Here is a 21,350-nt window from a genome sequence, read left to right as displayed (position 1 = left end):
TTGATGAGTATTACTATTACTAAAGTTTTACAAAACCAAAGCTTCTCTGATTGTAATCTTGCCAAACTGACATGGACATGCATAAATGAACCAGGGGTATATGCAATAATAACCAGCTGTATTAGTTATCAGCTACTGTAACCAAGTGGCTGGTTCATTTGGTTTAATTCTGCCTTTGGCCTTTAATCTTGGTGGGGGGTTCTTTTTGTTTTATTTTGCAAAACAAAAACAAAAACCAACCTCAATAAAAAAAATTGTTTAGCTATAAATGTTTCCTGATTATTGGGTCTACTGTAGTTTCCAATCGTCACAATGAATCTTTTACCTTTGGGTGCTTTTCTCCAAAATATGTAGCCAGAAAGTATTGCATGTTTAATATTTCAGGGCGGGTTTATTCTTAACGGGTCAGGGAAGAAGACCGACCAGCTGGTTCTAGGAGTTTGCACATAGTCCTTTTTATTCAGAACCGGTGAAATTAACTGTTCCATCGCTGTTCCCTATATACAGTGGTACCTCTGGTTAAGAACTTAATTTGTTCCAGAGGTCTGTTCTTAACCTGAAACTGTTCTTAACCTGAAGCACCACTTTAGCTAATGGGGCCTCCCTCCTGCTGCCGCCGTGCCACCGGAGCACGATTTCTGTTCTCACCCTGAATCAAAGTTCTTAACCTGAGGTACTATTTCTGGGTTAGCGGAGTTTGTAACCTGAAGCATTTGTAACCCGAAGTACCACTGTAATTCTTCTCCCTACCTTTGTCTTCTGGGAACCTCTTAGTCCTTGAAGATTTATTGAGAAAAGACAGACTCAGACTGATGTTTTGCTCTGACTGTAGAACTCCCAGCCTGGCTTTCGGGTTGTTGTTTTTTTACCCCTGTACTTTGCTAGAAGATTGGTTATGCCCACCTCTTCACTGTCATCATTCCAGGACCTAACAATTTCACCCTTACATGGCAATGGTAGGATCCCTCCTGTTCCCTACATATTCTACAATTGGTGAGCAAGACCACACTAGCCTGCTCTACATCTGCCTCTAGGTGAGACTACGTGCTATCTACTGGTTGTGGGGAGTGGTAGGAGCAATCCTCTTTTTCTTGAGTGCATTTGCTCTGTGCACAATATGCAGAAAAGTGGTACAAAATTTTGTCCGTTAACACTTGACACACACAAACTCTGCTTGACTGTGATGCAGAATTGCACCCCAGCATGATGCAAGATTATGCATACTGATGGAGAAAAGGAGTAAGCAGCTTTTCTTGGTATAAAAATGCAAACCCATGGCTTTCCATCCTCCCTCTGATTTTAAAACGGCTGTGTGTATTTTTATAGACTGTATCTGTGTGACGTGCACACACACAAAGTGGAACAAAGCAACAAGAAACGCCCTCCATTTTGGATAAGCTTTCACTCCTACGGTAGTAGCAGACAGGTTTGTTGCAGTTTTATAGCGTACTATGTATTTGTCTCTAAAGTGATTTTTTTTTACTGACCTTCTTCAAACATCATGCAGGAACGCCCATTAAAAAATAGCAGGCATATAGCAGCAATTTCCCTATTTTTACAGCTAGGCTTCTAAATTGCTAAAGTTAATCTTCCTTACGTTTCAAGCCATAAAGGAAGTCGCCACAATATGTGTTTAAAAATGCCTTTTTGGGGGACGGGGGCGGGGAGGTGAATTCGCTTGCTTTTTTCTAACAGCTATTATTTTATGAACACATAGAAACTTGTCCAATACAAAGAATGGGTTTCTTTTTACGTAAGTGTCTCAGCAACAGAAGTGTTTGCAATTTCCTTCATCATGGAGGACAAGCAAGCTCCCACTCCTCTTCAGAAGAGGAGTCAAACTCTCAATCACTTTAACAAGTGAATGAACATGCAAATGCCGCCTGAGTGAGGTGTTTGATCATGATGATGTGCTTCTGCCTGGTTTCTGCAAGTTCTTAACCACTCTTGCCACCACCCAACACTAGGGGCACCATGATGGTTGCAGAGTCTGCTGGTTTGTCTTTGATTATTAAAGCATTGTTCTGCTAAGGACCTTGAGCAACGAGAACAATTTATTTTGTTTTCCACACAGCAAGGTAACCTGTGTCAAATTCTTTGGGCAAACTTGTCGATACTCCTGTTAGATGGTCCAACACGAAGCACGAAAGAAAAAGGAATGAATTTCACCAAAGCAAATAGGAAACATGATGAAGGAAGCATATTGCAGTGAGTGCATAAAGGCTTTTATTCCGGGTGCCATAGCATCAGAGAAACAACTATATCTTCTATCCTATATATCACACGCCCACACAAAAAAGAAAACCAGTTAACTATTTATTTATTTATTGCTTTTGCAAAAGTATGATTGTGCTGTCACCATGTGACTACACCAGAATGAAGCAGCAGTAAAGATTTGGGTGGGTGGGTGGGAATAGCAAAAAAAGTGTTGGGAGGCTTGCTTTGCCTTCCCCTAAACTACTGCTCCCATATGTGCCAAATGCTATCTAGTCAGCCACCAGCCTGGTTGGCTTCAGTACATGGAAGGATGGGAAGGTGAATTTTGTTCTTTCTTGGGGCAGCCCCAACTCTAGTGTCATTTGGCATATTCATTGCATACACAGTACATATACTGCATTTTGGGAACTGACCTACAGCTCCCGCTTATGGCTCTTCCTGCTTTTACCTTGGCTTGGATTCTATCACTTGCCCCCCAAGGTCTTCAAAGCTGCTCTCTCTCTCGAGAGAGAGCTATGTCACCATACCTCCCCCCCCCGCCTTTCCATTGGAGCTGTTTAAGCAATAGGGTAAGCTGGTTCAGAACCATATTTATCCAGGTTCAGATACTAAAGAGTACTTTTTACACCTGTCAGATCATTGCTTGCAGTACGGTATGTAGCCGCAGCTGTGGGTGGGTACCTAGCGTGTTCTCTGTCAACATTTTACTGACTGGGTGATTTTGTCACTTTTTCCTAATCGGTAGACATGCTTTATAAAACACTGCCACACATACATATTATTTGCCACACGTAAACATTAAGCACTTGCTGCATGCTCTGTGGCACCAAGCTTTACTAACACATTCTATAATACTGAGCAACGGAAGACACACTTGAGATACTGAAATGAATACGGTAGCTGTAAGGTTTTAAGCTGCAAGAAGGGTTAAAGCCTTTGCATGCACAGTAGAAGTGGCATATCAGTACCAAAGCACTAACCATGTCCTTATCCAGCCAGGAGTGTGTGTGTGTGTGTGTGCGTGCGTGTGTGTGTGTGTACAAAAAAGCAAACAGAGCAACTGACCTAGATTGCGCATCTGTAAACCTGCAGCGAGACAAGCAGCATCTGCCGAGTTTTATGCCTGCTGCATAGATATTGGTGACCTTGTCCTCCTCTGCACCTTATAACCATGTCAAAAGTAAAAAAAAAACACCAACCAATGGTATGGGTTATGCTTTTTGGTTTTACTAGGTCGGCCTTGTTTTGTGGGGATTATCTCTTGTGCAGCTCCTCTCCTTTTTAAAAGAACAAAAAACAACTCTGTGTATTTCATATTATGCACAAGCCGGATTTTATTGCATAAGCAAATCTTTCCCCTCTTTTTTAAAGTGAAATACTGAATTCCCTCTGAGGATTTCCTTCTCTAAGCTGTAACAGCTAATGAGGATTATACAGAGCGACACTTATTAGTCTTGTTCCTCTGCCTAAGCAGGCCCCTCCAAGCTGGGAAAAATGCTTATTGTCTCAAATGTGCTGATCTGGGAGAAATTCAAGTTATATATATATATATGCGCACTATCAGGAAGAAAATGTCAGGCAGTTTAAAAAGTGTTTGGTCACGACCAGCTATGGATCCCTTCTGAGATTATAGAAAAGATTGTCTGCTCCAACATTTACAGGCCTTAAAATGGTTACCTCTGTTCACATCACAAAGATGGTCACTATACTATCCTATCCTTAACCAGGTGCACCAACTCTAGGGGGCAGAGGTGTCTTAGGACCCCTCAATATTTGTTTGAAGGTGGCCCAGCCCCACCAATGTTGAGAGGGCCCAGTGTAACATCGGTGAAGGCTGCACTGGCCTGCATGGTGTGGGGAGACGTGTGTGACATTGTATGTGTGATGTCACACATGTGAGACGTACTGCCCCATCTTGGGGGCAAACCTGTGCCTCTGTCCTTACTCGAGTGTCAAGGAAGGAGAAAATGCACCAGCTTGGCCAGGATGCTTCAGTAATGTAGACCGCTGCCCCCTTACAATTAAACAGATATATTTTAATTACCACACCAGGTTTTATGGATTTGGTTTCTTTAAAAAAATAAAATCAAAATCAAACTCTTTTTCTCTGACCCTCAGGGTCACACAAGATGAGGAACAAGTTGTCTCATTAAAACACACTTGCAAAGTGACTTTTAAAGGCAATGTACCAACACCGATCAGCTGATGGTTGCTAAGACACATTGCCTTTGCAATATGATTCTGCTCAGAACCACGAGTTGTCATTTTGACGTCCCACTGAAAGTGGTTTCCAATGCAAACAGACTTCAAATTCATGGCAACCAAGCATTGACCTGCACCTGAAGACAGCAAATGGGCTTGGCTTGTGGGAAACGGGTCAAATCAGGACCTTTGCTAGGCCTAACTAAGATCTGCTGGAGGGTCCCCACCCTTCTTCAACATAAATGTTACCAAGGTTTGTTACTGCCATATAGTCATGCGTGAAATTAGTAGCGCAAAAATACTTAGTTCCCACCAAAAGTTACTTCAGCAAGCATAGTTTTAACCAGGACTAAGGCTGCAACTCTAAATAAAAGTTTATGTCCCCTTGCTAGCCAAGAGAACACAGCAAGCGGCTACTTCCAATTCCTTGGGGGTGAGCTCCCTACACAATTCACCAGGTTGGGTCTACTCTGCCTTAGGTACCAAACACTCCTGGTGCAATTCCAAGTAGACGTATAAACTGAGCCAGCAGCCTTACTGAATTACAAGTTCCAGAAATTCAGACATAAAAATAACACCTAATCTGAGACAAAGCCAGCTCATGTTTGCCATTTAGGCATACATGCTATTAAACTACCCGTTTTGTATGGAAAAATGGATCGCGTTAGATATTCCCCCACCCCCTGCCAGAATCAATGTTTAGATACTGCAGTGGCATCTTGTGGTCAAGGACAAAATGACACCCCAACCAAAAAAATAATAGTTATGCTTTACAATTCTAACTCATTTGTTGACGTGCAACATATGTAATTCTCCATGTGTAACTGTTTAAATGCACCATTTTTGGGACTACAACTCCCATCATCCCTAGCTAACAGGACCGGTGGTCAGGGATGATGGGAGTTGTAGTCCCAAAAACATCTGGAGGGCCGAGTTTGCCTATGCCTGATCAAGAAACTGGAGCATCAAATGTACCAACAATGATCTCAGTTCCCCAACTCCCAGCCCAAAGACCACTCACACACGAAGGCCACCTGCCCAAGACCCATAAGGTATTCTTTGTTCTGCAAGAATCTAAATAGGAACAGCCATTTCTGTAACCAGCATCCCTGATAAAGTTGCCTCCTGGCGGCAGGAGACACTTTTCACCGTTTTTTAAAAAAGAAATGGGCAGTTCCTCTGTAGATCATGTGAGAAATTAACTAACCCACATAATAAGTGGGAAGTGGGCAGGGGGTGGGGAATCAGAGAAGAGACTGGGAAGAGAAGAAACCCCTGCCATGTTCAAGTCGAACTGACCAATGGCTAAACCAAACCAGGTCTACCAAGAAGTCCCATACAATTCATAATCCTGGATAACAGCAGTGCTTGAGCCTTAATTATAGCTCCAGAAAATTTCATCACACACAAGAGATGAAAAACATACATTACTAGCAGGTCTCTCTCCCCCCCCCCCAAGCCGGAATTGAGTTCCGGCACCTCCCAGGTGTGCGTCATTGCCATAACAAAAGAAGGGAGGAATTTGTGGCGAGTTCCGGCACCTCTTTCTCTATAAAAATAGCACCAATTACTAGCAAAATGCTTGCCATTATGACAGAGAGCGTGTGTGATGGGCTGCATCTATGTGCTCTGCGCATACCGCATTTGCTACGCCTATCAGTGAGGCGCAGGCTACACCCACAGGGCGATTGCGCATCCCTCCCCCATTACACAACGCCTACTTCCAACCCATGTAAGCAAATTGTTGGATTTCACATCTAGGTGGGGTAGGGGCTGCAACCATTTAAGTTCTCTCCAACCATCGGGGTGGGGGGAGGGGGATATCAAGCCTGTCCCTGTCTAGTTAGCAGTTTCTTTTATCCATCAGATTGTATCCAATGGTACCCGCCCCATCTGCTAATCTAGTGAAGGCTCCCATCACTGTAAGAGCAGCCTTATTGCCCCTTCCCCAGATTTTCAGAGTATTGAGGAAGCCTTCGGTGTGGGGAGTAGTGCTGGGGGTGGGAAGAAAGGGAGGGTGGGAGGGAGAGAGATGACTCTGTTAAAATAGCCGCAATCCCTTTCACAAAATCCATATCAAAACTCAGATACGTAATTTCTTTTTTTGGCAACTGCCATGCAAATTTGATGCCTTTAGTTATGTTGGGAGGTTGATGCTGAAGAACTGGGACCTCCTCTGCTCCCACACCAGATTTAAAGTTGTTGTTGTTGTTGTTTTGTTGTTGTTGTTTTGTTGTTGTTGTTGTTAAATAGTGGGATTCACTGAGCAGTGTACAGCTTTATTGAAAGTGAATAGGTTAATATTTACAATTAAAGGAAGATTCAAACCAGAGCACTCTATAGACAGGGCTACAGTTTTAGAATAGGACAAGACAGACACATATAAAAACAGGGATATCAATAAACTTCGACAGTGGGGGGAAAATACCACGAGTTTCAGTATTTCTGCTTCAACCACATTCAAGTTGTTTCAGGGGCAGTTAGCATTTCTTGATCCGATTGGCTGGTAGTTTGGATTTGTCCAAGTCATCAAAGTAAGGGTGATTCAGAGCCACGCGGCCAGAAATCCTTTTTGCTGGATCATAGGTCAACATTTTCTGCAAGTGGAAACAAAGGCAGGTTACACACTCGCCTCTTGCTATGCAGGGGAGCCTAGAGAGATCAGAGTCCTCAGAACCGGACTTTCCATGAGGAATCTCAGACCAAAACGTACAGTATTCAAGTTTCTCTTCTTTCAGAAGTATTAGACACTAGGCCAAAACCTTTAGGGTGGGAAAAGATGTGTTCTCACCTGCCCCTAGCTTAATACCATCACTTCCTTCCCAATGTCAACACTTAGGTTGCTGACCTGAGCCCTAGTTCATACATTATTCTATGGCACACTCTTCACATGCCCCTTCTATCTGCTACACAGGTGACCTAACCTATGAAATAGACACTCAAATGCGCTCATGTCCAACCCACCCGACGCTTCTCCCCTCTTCCTTTTCTGAAGGAGAAGAGACTGCGTAAATAGGGCATCCACACCTTACAAAAGTGATGGAGTGATGCAACGTGTAACTACAGCCAGTTAACTTTGCCCAGTAAACCTCTGCAGGATCTCCAGCGAGAATGGAATCACCCTGTAACAATTTGGTAACTGGTACAAACCAGGAGTGAGGATGGGGTGGAGAGGGGACTTTTGTAAAACCCAGTGTGGATATGTAGACAAGAGAAGCGAAAGACTCCTCTGTCACTGCACTAAAATTCTGGGTCACCCTATGAAACTGATGCGGCAGTTGTTTCAGGACAGGTGAACAAAAAAAACCCAAGTGCTTCTCCACACGCCACGTAAATATATTTACGGCATTCACATCCCATGCGATTGCAGCCATGGTCACGGTTTCAGATGGTTTTTTGGGGGGGCGGGGGGGGGAGATTAGACATCTCCTCCGTGAGCTTGTTTATCATCAGTAGTGGTCAGCCATGGCGGTCAAGTAGAACCTCCATGTTCAGAGGCAGCACACCTATAAATAGCAGCTGGGGAAGCAACAGCTGGGGAGGGCTTTTCCCTGTGCGCCCTGCTTCCAAAGGTGTGCAGGCTGGGCAGCAGTGGCAAGTACAATGCTGGGCTGTGTTGGCCTTTGCTCCAAAGCAGCAGGCCTCTCTGTCTTGCATTTTTATAGATGTACAAAACCCCAAGAATATTAAACAGCTTATCTGCATACATCTGGATGCAATGAACTCTACCACAGGGGAAACAAAATTATTTCAGTAAGGTACAACACTGTCTATGTTGCATCAGAATGATTTATTTTTTTAAAAAATAAAGAAGATACACAAGTTTTATGAGAGTGAAACAGCCGCTTACCAAAAGCAGGTCTAGTCCATCCTCATTCAGGTTTTTCACCAGAGAGGCCAGACTGCTCGGTTTCCACTTGGGGAAAGTGTTCTTGTAATCCTGCAAGGATTCTACTTCCGGCCACACTTCATTGTTGGGCGTCCCCAAAGCTCTACAAGGAAAACGGTCAAAGGGGGTTGATTAAGCAGCCTTGGCAAATCTGCTTGAATGGATTCAGCAAAACACTTCTCTGAGTGTTACCTACTGAAAGATTCCTGCAGTGATGCTTCAGAATCCAATATAACAGAGACGCAAATTATGCAGCCTTGTGTTGGAACTCTCGGCTTTTAAATAAGACTATACTGCCAAAATTGGAGGGGGGAGAGAGAGAGAGAGATCTGCACTGTGTTTTTGAACCACAAAGAAGGCTATGCAAGAGAAAATAAAAGACCTCATAATAAAAAATATTATCCATAACATACAGAAGCAGTATGGGTAGCATGCTCAGTACACTTAAAGGAAGTGAAATGGATGCAACATAATCCGTCATGCCAGCTGTTGCCAAAGTAGTACTTTTAAAATATCAGTTCACTATATCCAAACCTAGCATCAACAGCAATTGCCAGAGAAATAGTTGAGAAATAGTTGGTGTTCGGATGTTGCCCTCACCTGACAGCAACATCCGAACACCTCCCAGTCTATTTATGATATCCTATACATTTTGTTCATAGGATCAGGCTCCCGAGTATACTTACCTGTAATAAGCCAGTCTCCCTGAAGTGGGACATGCTTCAAAGCAAATATAGCGAGGACCATACTTTGTTTCAAATTAGAACACTTTGTTTCAGCAGTTTTCCGTTACGACACAGGAAAACCACAAGCCTCAATTCATTGCACCATCATAATTTATTTATTTTTTAAAAAAATTAAATTCACACAATATCAGACTGATGGGATACAACATTTCCGCGGAAGGAAAACAAGACCATAAACTTTTCTCATTTTAAATTAGATACCTGAAGATCCTGAACAACTGATCAATTTCTGAATCTCCACGGAAGAGTGCTTGCTTGGTTGCCATTTCAGCAAATATCGTCGCTATGCTCCATATATCGACAGGTGTGGAGTAACGTGCGGAACCTAGCAGTACTTCTGGAGCTCTGTACCACAGAGTTACTACCTAGCAGAAGAATAGTGGGCATTAGAAGGTTTTTTTTAATTTAAAAAACCCCTGCCAGCTTGGGGGGGGGGATTTAACGTGCTTTGGAACAACTATGCATGAATTACTCCAATCACTCAACCACACTGTCCAGCATACGACATTTCTGGAATCAGCACACCAGTTTCTGAAGTCACTTTTTAAAGAAAAAAAAAGCCAGAGTTTTCTAGCTCCTATTTTGTAAGCTAATACAGTGGTGCCTCGCAAGATGAAAGTAATTCGTTCCACGAGTCGCTTCGTCTTGCAGTAATTTCGTCTTGCGAAGAGCTGTTTGCCGCCAGGGGGTGGGGTGGGGTGGGGGAGAGAACAGCCGAAAAACTTCATCTTGCGAAGTGCGGCCATAGAAAACTTTGTCTTGCGAGTCACCAAAAACATCGCAAAACGCTTTTGTCTTGCGAGTTTTCCGTTGCGCGAGGCATTCGTCTTGCGAGGTACCACAAGAGGCCCTGTTTGTCTCAGTCCTTCCTTCCACGCTCAACCTCATTTCATCTGCATCAGTATCATGTAAAAGGAGGTCACACCGAGCAACAGCATCCAGCTCAAGGCTCCTCCATGAGCTCCCTGGTATTTTTATTTATTAAGTCTACTACTTCCTTACATCTTAAAAGCCCCCAACTGCCAAGGGGAGGCGCAGCAAGTCCCACCACGACCGCAGGAAGGTGTGGTGAGGCCCTCTTCTGCTGCGAGGATACCCACAGAGCCCTCTGCTTACACGGGGAGGTGCAGTGGGTCCCTCTGCTGCCGCAGGGAGGCCTGGCAAGGTCACCCGCCACCTTGAATAGGTGCCGTGAGGCCCTCCACCACCACAGGGATTCCCGGGAGACCCTCTGTCACTGCAGATACATATCGTGATATATCGAGATATCATGTTTAGTTGGTGATATGTTGTGATATCGAACACCAGATGTAGCCCAGCCCTAGACAGACCTGGGTCTGACCCCATTTAAGCAACATTAAATGGGGGGGAAACTTGCTAGCCTTTCAGTATAGGAATTATTTTTTCCATATAATTTTTAAATTAATTATCCAAAGGTATTTCAAGGCATTTATCATCATATACAGTTTCTTCTTCTTCTTGACATCCCACCCCATCTTTCCTGAGGGGTTTTTCCTGCTTTTTATTAGCTGTCTTATAACACAAATGTTTTTATTGCCTAAACCCCAAATCATTGGTTCTTTCAACAACCCACAGCTTATACCTTTTGGTGTAGGATTTAGTGCAAGAGAGATCCAGTCTCTTACCTCATGGGTGTAGACCCGCACGGGGATGCCGAAAGCTCGAGCCAGGCCAAAGTCGGCCAGTTTAATTACTCCGTTGTCATCGATTAACAAGTTCTGAGGCTTCAGGTCTCTGTGCAGAATTCTCCTCGAGTGACAGAACACAATACCTTGCAAGATTTGGTACAAGTAACTCTGAAAGAATAGTAAAACGGAAGGCGTTGGAAGGCGGCGTGTTCAGAAGGGCATGCACTTCACTTCTTGTCTGCCCAAAGGAGAAGGGCAAGACGGGACAGGTGTGGTAATACAAAACCTTCCATCCCTTTAGAAGAATGGAGCCGCTTACACTAGCGGTCTCCAATCCGGGCTACGTGAGTCCAATCACATACACCTCATTTGCTGAAATGCATCCCTCGTTCCCCTTGTCCACTATCAAGCTTTAGCTTGCACGCTCTTCGGGGCTCAGGACCTATCTTTGCTGATGTTACGAGAAAGGAGGACTCCAACAAAACAACAGGTAGACCTTTCCTGACAGTAGGAGCTGTTCGACAGTGGAACAGACTCCCACGAGGGGCGGTGGGCTCTCCTTCTCCCTGGAGGTTTTTAAGCAGAGGTTGGGTGGCCATCTGTCGTGGATGCTTTAGTTGAGATTCCTGCATTGCAAGGGGTTGGACTAGATGACCCTTGAGGCCCCTTCCAACTCTACAATTCTGTGAAACCGAAACATCATGCATTAGTTGATGGCACTAACTAAAACAAAAGACTAATGAATGGTGACAAGCAGATGCATACTCACTTAACTTCAATATGCTGTTGCAGTGGCACCTCCACATCATTTACAAGGGCGATTTTATAGATAAAATGGCTAGAAAGGCTGCTTCTTACAAAGGGTCGGCTTCAAAATTCAGTAAGCCACCTAAAAGACCATTACAGTGGTACCTTGGTTCTTGAACTTAATCCGTTCCGGGAGTCTGTTCGACTCCCGAAACCATTCAAAAACTAAGGCACGACTTCCAATTGGCTGCAGGAGCTTCCTGCACTCAGTCGGAAGCCGCGTTGGACGTTCAGCTTCCGATTATCATTCGCAAACCGAAACACTTCCAGGTTTGCGGCGTTCGGAAGCCGATTTGTTCGGGAGCCAAGCCGTTCGAGAACCTAGGTACCACTGTACTGCCCTGTTTTGCTTCTAGAACACTGAATTAGCCCAAGGGGAATAACCTTTAAGATGTGACACGGGAGAACACAAAAGCCCTGCTATATCTGTGGTCCTGAACACGGGATTCAAAATTGCCTGTTTGCTGCCACGTGGGCCACCGATTCTTACGCCAGGCTGTTGGAGCTGTTTGCTGCAGAACAATTCACAGCAGTCATTTTCAAACTTTGTTCCTAGATAGCCTCACGGCGCTTCGGGATCTTACAAAAGGATCCTGGATGGCAAGGACTGTGATGATGGAGAAGCAATGGCCAAACACAACTTGCTTACTCTTACCAATTCACCTCAAGAGTCTCTGGCACACAGATCAACGTACAATAGACAGGTTTCTGTGGGCAGGTAGGTTGAAAGCTACCCATTTGCAGTATCTTTTCCTTACCTTAACAAGCATACGATCTAGGTACTGCCCAGATGGGATGGAGTCCAAGTATTTCTTGAGATCCATAGAAAGAAATTCAAATATCAGGTAAAGTCTTGAGTCTTGCATAAGCACATCCTGAAGACTGAAAAGAATTTTCTTTTTTAAAAAAAGAAAGTCAAAACAGCTCAAACCTTTTCACTAAGCATGCAATGTGGGTTTGTTATATGCTGCACTGAAGCCCCTTCATCTAACTGGATGAACATCCCATAGTTTATTATACTTCTATCAAATCAGCCATCGTAACATGTCGAGCTAACGCTTCTACAGGTTCACTGCATATACATGCCTATGTGAAAGCTGGTAATTACACATGCTGCCTGATCCATTAAGCTTACAGCTATAAATCTTATGAAGATGACGGACGACTGAGAATTATAAATTAATGTGAAACAGAGAGGCCTAAATGAAACTAGCTCAATACACTTAATTATTTAAGCATATGTTCACCAAGGTGCATATAGTTGTTTCAAAGGTGAACATTTGTAGAACCCTTGTTTCTGTAGTGGGGTGGGAGGGCTAAGAAAAATGCCAATATATTTCACATCTGGCAACCAATGTTCTGCTTTGGTTTTAGGTAGTACATGGGTAAGGTAAAGGGACCCCTGATCAATAGGTCCAGTCGTGACCGACTCTCTGGGGTTGTGGCGCTCATCTTGCGTTATTGGCCGAGGGAGCCGGCGTACAGCTTCCGGGTCTTGTGGCCAGCATGACAAAGCCGCTTCTGGGGAACCAGAGCAGCGCACGGAAACGCCGTTTACCTTCCCGCTGTAGCAGTACCTATTTATCTACTTGCACTTTGATGTGCTTTCGAACTGCTAGGTTGGCAGGAGCTGGGACTGAGCAACGGGAGCTCACCCCGTCGCGGGGATTCGAACCGCTGACCTTCTGATCAGCAAGCCCTGTGGTTTAACCCACAGCGCCACCCGCGTCCCAGTACATGGGTAGATGAGTCTAAAAAGCCTGGGACACAAATTTCCATGGCCCTCTAGCTGCTATGTTGACCCATTTACCAGAAGTAACGTATATAGCATTAACTCTGGAGGTGTGTACTTGATTCTGACCATACTAACCCTCCTAGAGCAAAATATACATCCATATGAACACTCGCCCCCCCCCCCCGCAAAATATTTTTTGTAGAGTTGGAAGAATTCCTTCACTGCTTAGAAACGTTGAATTCAGAACGAGTTTTGGATTTAAACTAAGTACAGTGGTACCTCTACTTACAAATAACTCTACTTACGAATGTTTCTACTTACGAACGGAGCTCCGTCCGCCATCTTGGATGCGGTTTAGATAGGATTTTTTCTACTTACGAATTTTTAGATAGGGTTGCTTCGACTTACAAATTTTTTCTCCCAATGCATTCCTATGGGATTCGACTTTCAAATTTTTTCGACTTACAAATGTGCATTCGGAACGCATTAAATTCGTACGTAGAGGTACCACTGTATATGATTTTCTGAGCAACAAATTTAGTCATATTCAAGCCAGATACGCATTAAATTTAACCAAAAATTTGGGCAGATCTCCAGATTAGGCTTTATGTGTTAACACCCACATTCAAGCTACCTTCTCATAATTAAACTACCTTAATTCCTGGTGGTGGTTCAACAGAGAAGCTCTACCAAGTCAAGTCAAAATAACTAGGCCCCCTGAAGCAGCATGGAAGCCTTCCATGAGAAAGTCTGAGTCTGTTATTAAAAGTATGCTGAAATAACCAAGGATGTAAAAGAATGAGCATGGTCCAGCCACAGTTAAGCATCCTTCAGTCCCACTGATCTTAAAGGCATTTAAGCATATGTTTAACTCTCCCACTGAAAGACAAGGACTTGGAAATGCTTCATGTTGAATTGTTTAGTAAGCGTTTTCTTTTGGTACCACACACGCCACTTTGCATGCTACAAGAAACCCTGCAGAATATATGCAAACTGAGGTGCTCTTCCTCTCCGCACACATAAGGTTGTTTGTAAACTCTTAAGTGTCTATAGAGGGCAACTAAGTATCCAGCCTACCTAAAGAAACACGAATCATACGTACAGTATGTAGAACAGAACAAGCGCAGGACAAATCTAAGCACTTTTGCTGGGAAACTGACCTCCAGGTTTGTTCAGTGGGGCTTTCGGACTTTTGCACAGGACACAACCTTAAACGCAGTGCTTGCTTTGTGTCTGTCTGTTGGGCAGGGGACAGGGACATGAGAAAAGCTGGAAAGGACCGGCCCTTATGTGTCTTAAAGACCAATAGTGGACAGCAAGCTGCTCTGCTCAACCCGACCTCCCTCCAGTGGAGTCACTGCTGTATAACAGAGGAGTGACCCAATCCAGCACTCTTGCTGGTGTGTTTACAACCAGGCTGGCCCATTCTAACATGCAGCAACGCAGCCAGAAAGAGGTCAGGTGAGCATTGTAACCCAATCATGCTGCTGCTTAACTCCACCAACTGGACCCCTCTGGGTCCATTCCAACTCCAATTCCCTCACCATCACACATGAAAGATGCCCTCACATTTTTAGGTGTAATTCAGCAGACTCATCGGGTGCCAAAAAACGGGACGAAACCCCCATTTTATAGCTGAAACCCAGGTTATACAGGTGTAGACATACCAGACTATGTTGGGATGACGTAGCTCTTTTAATAAGGAAATCTCTCTGATAGCAGTGCTGGGAACACCTTCTTCGTCGTTCTCTAACCGAATTTTCTTCATGGCCACCACTTGGCCTGTAGCTTTGTGTTTGCCTTTATACACAACACCATAAGTGCCTAATGGGTGGGAAAAAAGCTCCAGTTTAATCCTCTGGACACAGACACCAGGTTTGCACAATACATTAAGCCAGAGGTCGGCAACCCAAGGCCCATGGGCCTCCGAGAACAGGCCCATGGCCGGTTCCGTGTATCGGTGAGAGGAACCCGTGGGGTATTTTTTGCGGCGTGGCCACCATTTTTCCCCTGCCACCCCCCCCCATGTCAGAACCTTGTCCCTCCTCCCGGTGTTGCAAATCGCCAGCCAATCTCCTGCTAAGGTTTGAGACCCTGGCCAATGGGCAAGCAGCAGCTGCGCGTGGCACGAGAGAAGGAAGTGGGCTGGGCTGGCCGAGCACATTTCCAGCAGCCCCTCGTTGGAGCAAGCCGTTTGCTGCCGCCGCCCCTCTGCTAAGCGCGGTTCCTGCGCCTGCCCTTGCAAGTGGCAGAAGCTGTCGGCGACAGAGGAATGAGCAGCCTGAAAGCAACCCTTTTGGACTGCTCGTTCCTCCTCCAATGCTGCCGCCACCAGCCTCTGCCTCTCGTCAGCACCCTAGGTAGACAGGGGGATGGGAGGGGCTGGGGAGAGAGAGAAGCCCCCTCTGCCGTGTGCGCACACTGGCCCACCAGGAGGTGTGGTGCAGTGAACCGGCCCACCCCCCAAAAAGCTTGCTGACCCCTGCATTAAGCCAACCCAAACGTGTGAACTCCCACTGAGCTAGCAGCGTCTGAAACTCAGGTATGTAATCTAATTGCCAAATGGCACCTTAAACCTGGGTTATGGTCGCCACATTGGAATGTATTATTATTTTATTCATTTCATTTTTATCCCACTTTAGATTTTAAAGAATGGATCTCAAAGCGGTTTACAACACATTAAAACATCAAAGAAAACAATCCGGAGTAAAACAAATTCAAGCTTCAAGGAAAATATTTCAGATCCTTCTCCAATGGACATTTTGCTTTCCCCAGTTGCCAACCTGGCATCCAGAGGTCTCCATGTGATCGCAATTGGACCCACACCAGTCAAAAAGCGTGCCTTGCTGAGTCTGGTCTTCTGAATCTGGGCTAGTGGTTGAGCTCTCTCAACAACCACATTGTAGCCAATGTTTATTACTAGCTATGACTTGTGGTTTCCAAGGAGGTCAAGCACAAGGTCAGGTGATGCCCTAAGCTAGTGATGGCGAACCTATGACACGCCTGTCAGCACTGACACGCATAGCCATTTTCAGTGACACGCGGCTGCATGCAGAGATCTCACTTCCGGCTGACGGCACGGAGCCGCGGAGCTCCTGAAAGTGACCAGCGCTGCAGGAGCTGCCGGACGGGCTCCTGCGCCACCAAAACCGCCACCGCCACCACACTGGGCGTCACCAGTGCAGCAACTGGGGAGCTGCCAGACCCCACCCCCACCCTGCGAACCCAACGGATGGCCTCAAGGCACTCCAAAGGTCAGAGGAGGAAAAAGGAAGCCCCGGCCCCGCTGCCGCCGCCCCCACAGAAAGGAGGGAGAAAAGAAGGAAAAACAAGGCAAAGGAGAACAGGGGTTCGCTTGCTCCGTTGCTGTCCCCATCGCCCCTGCCTCCTGGGAGAGGAGGGGGCCCTTGGAGGAGGAAGAAGAACCCCGACCCTGCTGCTGCTGCTGCTGCCACCATCCCGGGAAGAGAGAACACCCAAGTAAGCTGAAACCCCTTCCCTGTTGCCCTGCCGCCGTGCAAGCATAGCTGAGTGAGGGGAGAGGTAGGCTGAAGAGGGCCACGAGGAGGCACAGGCCCAACCCGAGCCCACCTCCCCAGCAGCAGACCCATTGGAGGAAGGCCTGAGCCCAAAGTCCCACTGGGAAAGACCTCTGGGTTTTGCCTTATTTCCCCCCCATTTTAATACTTTTACTAAAAAAAATATTAAAAACTTTAATAATTTTTTCCTCCCCTTTTTCTAAAGGGGAAACATTCATACATTTTTGTTATTTAAACTATAAATATCACGAAATTATGGTTTGTTTTTTTCTCGAAGTGACACACCACCCGAGTTATGCTCAGTTTTTGGTGAATTTTGGCAAACCAAGCTCAAAAGGTTGCCCATCACTGCCCTAAGCTGAAGCCTTGCTTAGCTCAGCATGCCATGGGAGTAAAGGAGCAAAGCTCCTCTCCAGGAGCCCACACTGTCCCACTAAGATCACCATGTTGTGACAACCAGGGCATAGGCTTAACATGATACAAAGCCTTTCAGCCCAAGGATGGAAGCACGTTGCCCTGAGCAAACATCTATGTCCTATTTGGGCATTCAGTTTACAAGTGCATGTGCAACAACCGAGGGGAAGTGGTGGGGTGCTCAGTGAGGTGGGGCTGATAATTTTCCAGGGCTTTATTTCTCCACACAAAATTTCCCTTTTCATAAATTCACTAGTAGCAATGAATGGGTGCCAATTGCAAATACAATATTAGGAAAGCAGTTTCGGAATCACAATTCAAGCTTTTTAGTGATTATCCCTAGGCAGGCATGTGGGTTAGCACATCATGAATTTCTTTGGGGTGCTACATTTTATTAGTGAGTGGAGGACTCTCATGACCCATGTAAGCGCTACCAATGACTCTGACTCAATGTTGACTTGCTTCCAAGTATACAGATTTAGGCTGGAGGTGCAAGACAAAGCAAGATTATGTAATAGATCAAATGTTACTTACCTTCACCAATCTTTTCTATTTTTATGTAGTCGTCCATTATTCCTCAATATGAAAAGGCCTGAAACAGAACAAGGAGAGTCAAGCAGTTGTAGTGACAGGTGCATCCCTACATTTATTTATTTTTTTCAAACAGAAGGGTTTCCAAAAAGCCACTTTGATGTGTTTTCAAGTGGCACGTAGATATTTTCCTTCCTGCAGTAATTCAGCTGAAGCAAAGGTATTTTGCCGTATTACTGCCATCATGCAAAAAGAAATCAACTAAAAGGCACCCTTCCTTTTCGTTCCAGTTAATTTGACCTATAGCAGTTCAAGTCTGGGTTGATAAGGCTAAGAATTTGCAGAGAAAGGGCAAGTAAAGTTTTAACCAAAAGCTGCCCTGGAGACACATGCCGTTTGTGGAATTAAAAGCAGCCTCAAACTGTTGGGCCCACCTAAGTGTCAGAATTCAAGGGGCAAGGCAGAAGTCATTGAAAGCAAGCTCCAGGGTTTTAGCGCCACCATTAAGGAAGCCCTGTCTCTTGTGCATGCCAGCCTAACATATCTTAAAAGCAGGCGCCCAAGAAGAGCTCTGAGGTAGGATAGAAGATAACCAAGTCCCACGCAATTTAGTGTTTTAAAGATTAAGACCAGCACGTTGAACTGGGCCTGGAAGCAAACAGGTAGCTACTCCAACCAGTGGAAAACTTGAGTTATGTAGATCTTCTGGCCCCCACCAACGTTTGGGCTGCAACATTCTGTATCAGCTGTAGCTTCCAGACAGTTTTCAGATGCAGTTCCTCATAAAGGCAGCAGTCTAGTTTGGAGGTCACCAGATAACCAAGGCCAGATCTGATCATTGATCTAAACAGGGGCTGCATTTGAGATACAGTGGTACCTCGGTTTATGAACACAATTGGTTCCGGAAGTCTGTTCATAAACTGAAGCATTCATAAACTGAAACAAACTTTCCCATTGAAAATAATGGAAAGTGAATTAATCCGTTCCAGATGGGTCCGCGGCGTTCGTAAACTGAAAATTCATAAACCGAGGTGTTCATAAACTGAGGTTCCACTGTACAAGCTGGAGCTTGTGAAAACACTCCTGGCCACTACAGCTACCTGTGTCTAACCGTGACAAATGCAGAAGCAACCCCCCCCCCCCCGCAAACTGCACATCTGGTTCCTCAGGTGGAGTTCTACCACATCCAGGGCTGGTTGCACATCATCATCATTTTATTTGTATGTTGCCTTTCCATAGTTAAAACCTTGCTCAAAGCAGCTTACAACATGAAAAGATTTACATAATTACAAAAGGTAGTCCCAAACAAGAAATAAAAATAAAACTTTTAAAAGAGCACTACCAAATATCAATGCACAGCAACAACAAGAACCATAGCTGTCAAGGGAAATTTTTAAAGGGAAATTCCCTTATGCTAAATAGGCTTCCTCATGAGAAAAGGGAAAACTTGACAGCTATGACAAGAACCCAAGCGACACCCTGATCCAGGAATCTGATCAGCAGTCTCAGCTTTTGTAGCTGGAGTCAGCCAGGGCCCTGCCTTCTCAGGCCAAGTGGAGAAAGGCCTGCAAGGCAGGACTCACAGCCAAAATGGTCTGTTGCCTACTCGGCAGCCTCAGCTTTTGCAGCTGGAGTCAGCCAGGACCCCTTTCTTGAGTGGGAAAGAGATAGAGCTGCATGTCATCTGCCTATGGATGACACATTGGGGTTAAGATGGAATCCTCATAAGCCCAAAGGTAGTAAGACAGAACAGAAATCACCTAGTGCTACCAAAGATACTGACCACCTCAGAAGAACAGAACCACTGTAGTATTGCGTCCCCACCTCCCCAAACAAAAGCCAGTCAAGGATGCCATGATTAATGGTATCAAAGGACACTGAGAAGACGGGGGTGGGGGTGGGGGATGTTGCACTTCCACTTTCCAGTCCCATACAAAAGTTATTCATCAGGGCAATCATTACGCGTCCATATTGGGAGTTCAAACAGTTTTAGGTTGGCAAGATACATATGGAAAGAATGAGAGACCATAGTTTGCACTTCTTAATATTGCTTTTATTTGCTAGGTGTTCGCCAAACAGGAGAGACCCTTAAAGTTATTGCACAAGCCGTAAAGTGACTTCTGCTTAAATGTATTCCAGAAAACTCCTTTCCGTGCCTCTGATGCTGGGAATAGTCAAGCCAACAGAACATGCAGTCTGAAAAAGGTCACAATCCTGCACTCACTATATGTCTGCTTGCTCATACAGGAGGCCACATGCTAAGGCCAGGAGAGTCAAGTGCAGATTTACAAAGGCCAAGGAGAAAGAGATCTTGAGGATTAGGTAAGCACATGTAGGAGAGATAAGAACAAACCTCTAGCTGTCTCCTCTCCAACCCACAAGGTAGACTAGATTTTTAACCCGCTATACCCAGATCAGAGAGAAAGAGTTAAATACTTTGGCCATAGCTGCCAAGTTATCCCTTTTTTAAAGGGATTTTCCCTTATGCTGAATAGGCTTCCTCGCGAGAAAAGGGAAAACTTGGCAGCTATGACTCTGGCTAGCCTCCGCCCCCCCCCCCCGGCACTACCTACAGGGGTTGCTCAAAAGTAATCCCCAGTAGATGGCAAGTTTGCAGCCTTCAGAGTAAAAACTTTTTTGATTTTTTAAAAAAGAGGAAGTGAGTTAAGGGATGCAGTTTGGGGAAAATGCAACATTGCTTCTGTGGCTTTTTTTTTTTAAAGTTCTCCCACTCATCCAGGCAAAAGTGTACAGCAGTGAAGGGAGAATGAACAGGAACACAACAGTTGCACATTTATTTTAAAAAGTGGCGCTCCCCCTACCCTTGCCCTTTATCCTCCCGGCAGCCTCCTGCCCTGGACTATCCCAGCCACGCGTCTCCCCCCCCCCCCCGCCCATGTCCCCCTTGCAGCCCCCTTACCCTCTCCGCCCGGGCCAGCCCCACTGCTTCCAGCCGTTCCCCTCGCCTCCCTGCGAAAACAAGGACGCACCTTCCAAAGAACCGGCGGAGGAAGCGGAGGCGGAGGCGGCGGCTTAGCAGCGCCTGCTTAAGAGAGGCCGAGCGCAGACGGATTCAAATCGACCGCGCTGAGCCGACTCCCAGCGCGCCAATGGGGCCGCGCCGCTGCTTTCAAAAGGGCCAATCGGAGGGCAGGCGCCAAAGCCGTGCAGAAGAGCGGCCCCGTTGCCACGCAGCGGGCGGGCGCAGCAACCAGAACGGAAACGTTCTGCAGAGCGTGCTCTTCTCCACCCGCTGCCGCCTGTTATTGCCAAGAAATTCGAACGTGGGCGGGTTTAATTGGTGTTTGACATTTTCAGTTTGCATTTTCGGCTCGCTTTTAGGCTGGAAAAGCTGTGTTTTTGTATTTGTAGAGGGTTTCTTCCGCAGTTCGGAGTCTGCCTGGCCCTCCCGTCTTAACCGGGTCTCCCCGCTGCGCCTTCAACCGCGCTCCACGATAGGCGCAAATACATCGGTGAAGTTCCCCTGTTGCTTGGGAAAGCTTCCCCTGCTGAATTCCTGCCTGTGCAACTTTAAAGCCAGATAGATTCATACCGTAGACTTGTAGAGCTGGAAGGGATTCTGAGGGTCATCTAGTCCAACCCCCTGCAAAGCATGAATCT

General features: G+C 45.6%; 1 protein-coding gene across 2 annotated transcripts; it reads right to left on the bottom strand.

Moving 5' to 3' along the window:
• Positions 1-6,677: 6,677 nt before the first annotated feature.
• Positions 6,678-21,212, bottom strand: CDK1 (cyclin dependent kinase 1). 2 transcript variants are annotated; one of them, XM_035137874.3, is made up of 8 exons: positions 20,720-21,212; positions 17,733-17,790; positions 14,913-15,069; positions 12,269-12,392; positions 10,701-10,871; positions 9,256-9,419; positions 8,270-8,411; positions 6,678-7,016 (listed from the first exon to the last, which is right to left on the bottom strand). In XM_035137874.3, exons 2-8 carry the CDS (start codon positions 17,767-17,769, stop codon positions 6,900-6,902), a joined length of 912 nt encoding a protein of 303 aa, XP_034993765.1. In that variant the 5' UTR covers positions 17,770-17,790; positions 20,720-21,212; the 3' UTR covers positions 6,678-6,899. The 2 variants fall into 2 exon arrangements, with proteins under 2 accessions (XP_034993765.1, XP_034993766.1); XM_035137875.3 differs by lacking the exon at positions 20,720-21,212 and adding an exon at positions 20,650-20,691.
• Positions 21,213-21,350: the final 138 nt, after the last annotated feature.

This window comes from Zootoca vivipara, chromosome 5 (genome assembly GCF_965207765.1).
Source record: "Zootoca vivipara chromosome 5, rZooViv2.hap1.1, whole genome shotgun sequence".
NCBI lineage: Eukaryota > Metazoa > Chordata > Lepidosauria > Squamata > Lacertidae > Zootoca > Zootoca vivipara.
This window is presented reverse-complemented; position numbering and strand designations above follow the sequence as displayed.

What these genes read in the sequence shown, in the direction of transcription:
- CDK1 (XM_035137874.3), bottom strand. Translation starts at nt 17,769, where the DNA reads ATGGACGACTACATAAAAATAGAAAAGATTGGTGAAG. An exon ending in AATAGAAAAGATTGGTGAAG is followed by an intron (nt 15,070 to 17,732) that starts GTAAGTAACATT and finishes CCCACCCATTAG; the next exon opens with GCACTTATGGTGTTGTGTAT. An exon ending in TAGATCGTATGCTTGTTAAG is followed by an intron (nt 10,872 to 12,268) that starts GTAAGGAAAAGA and finishes CTATTCTTTCAG; the next exon opens with AGTTACTTGTACCAAATCTT.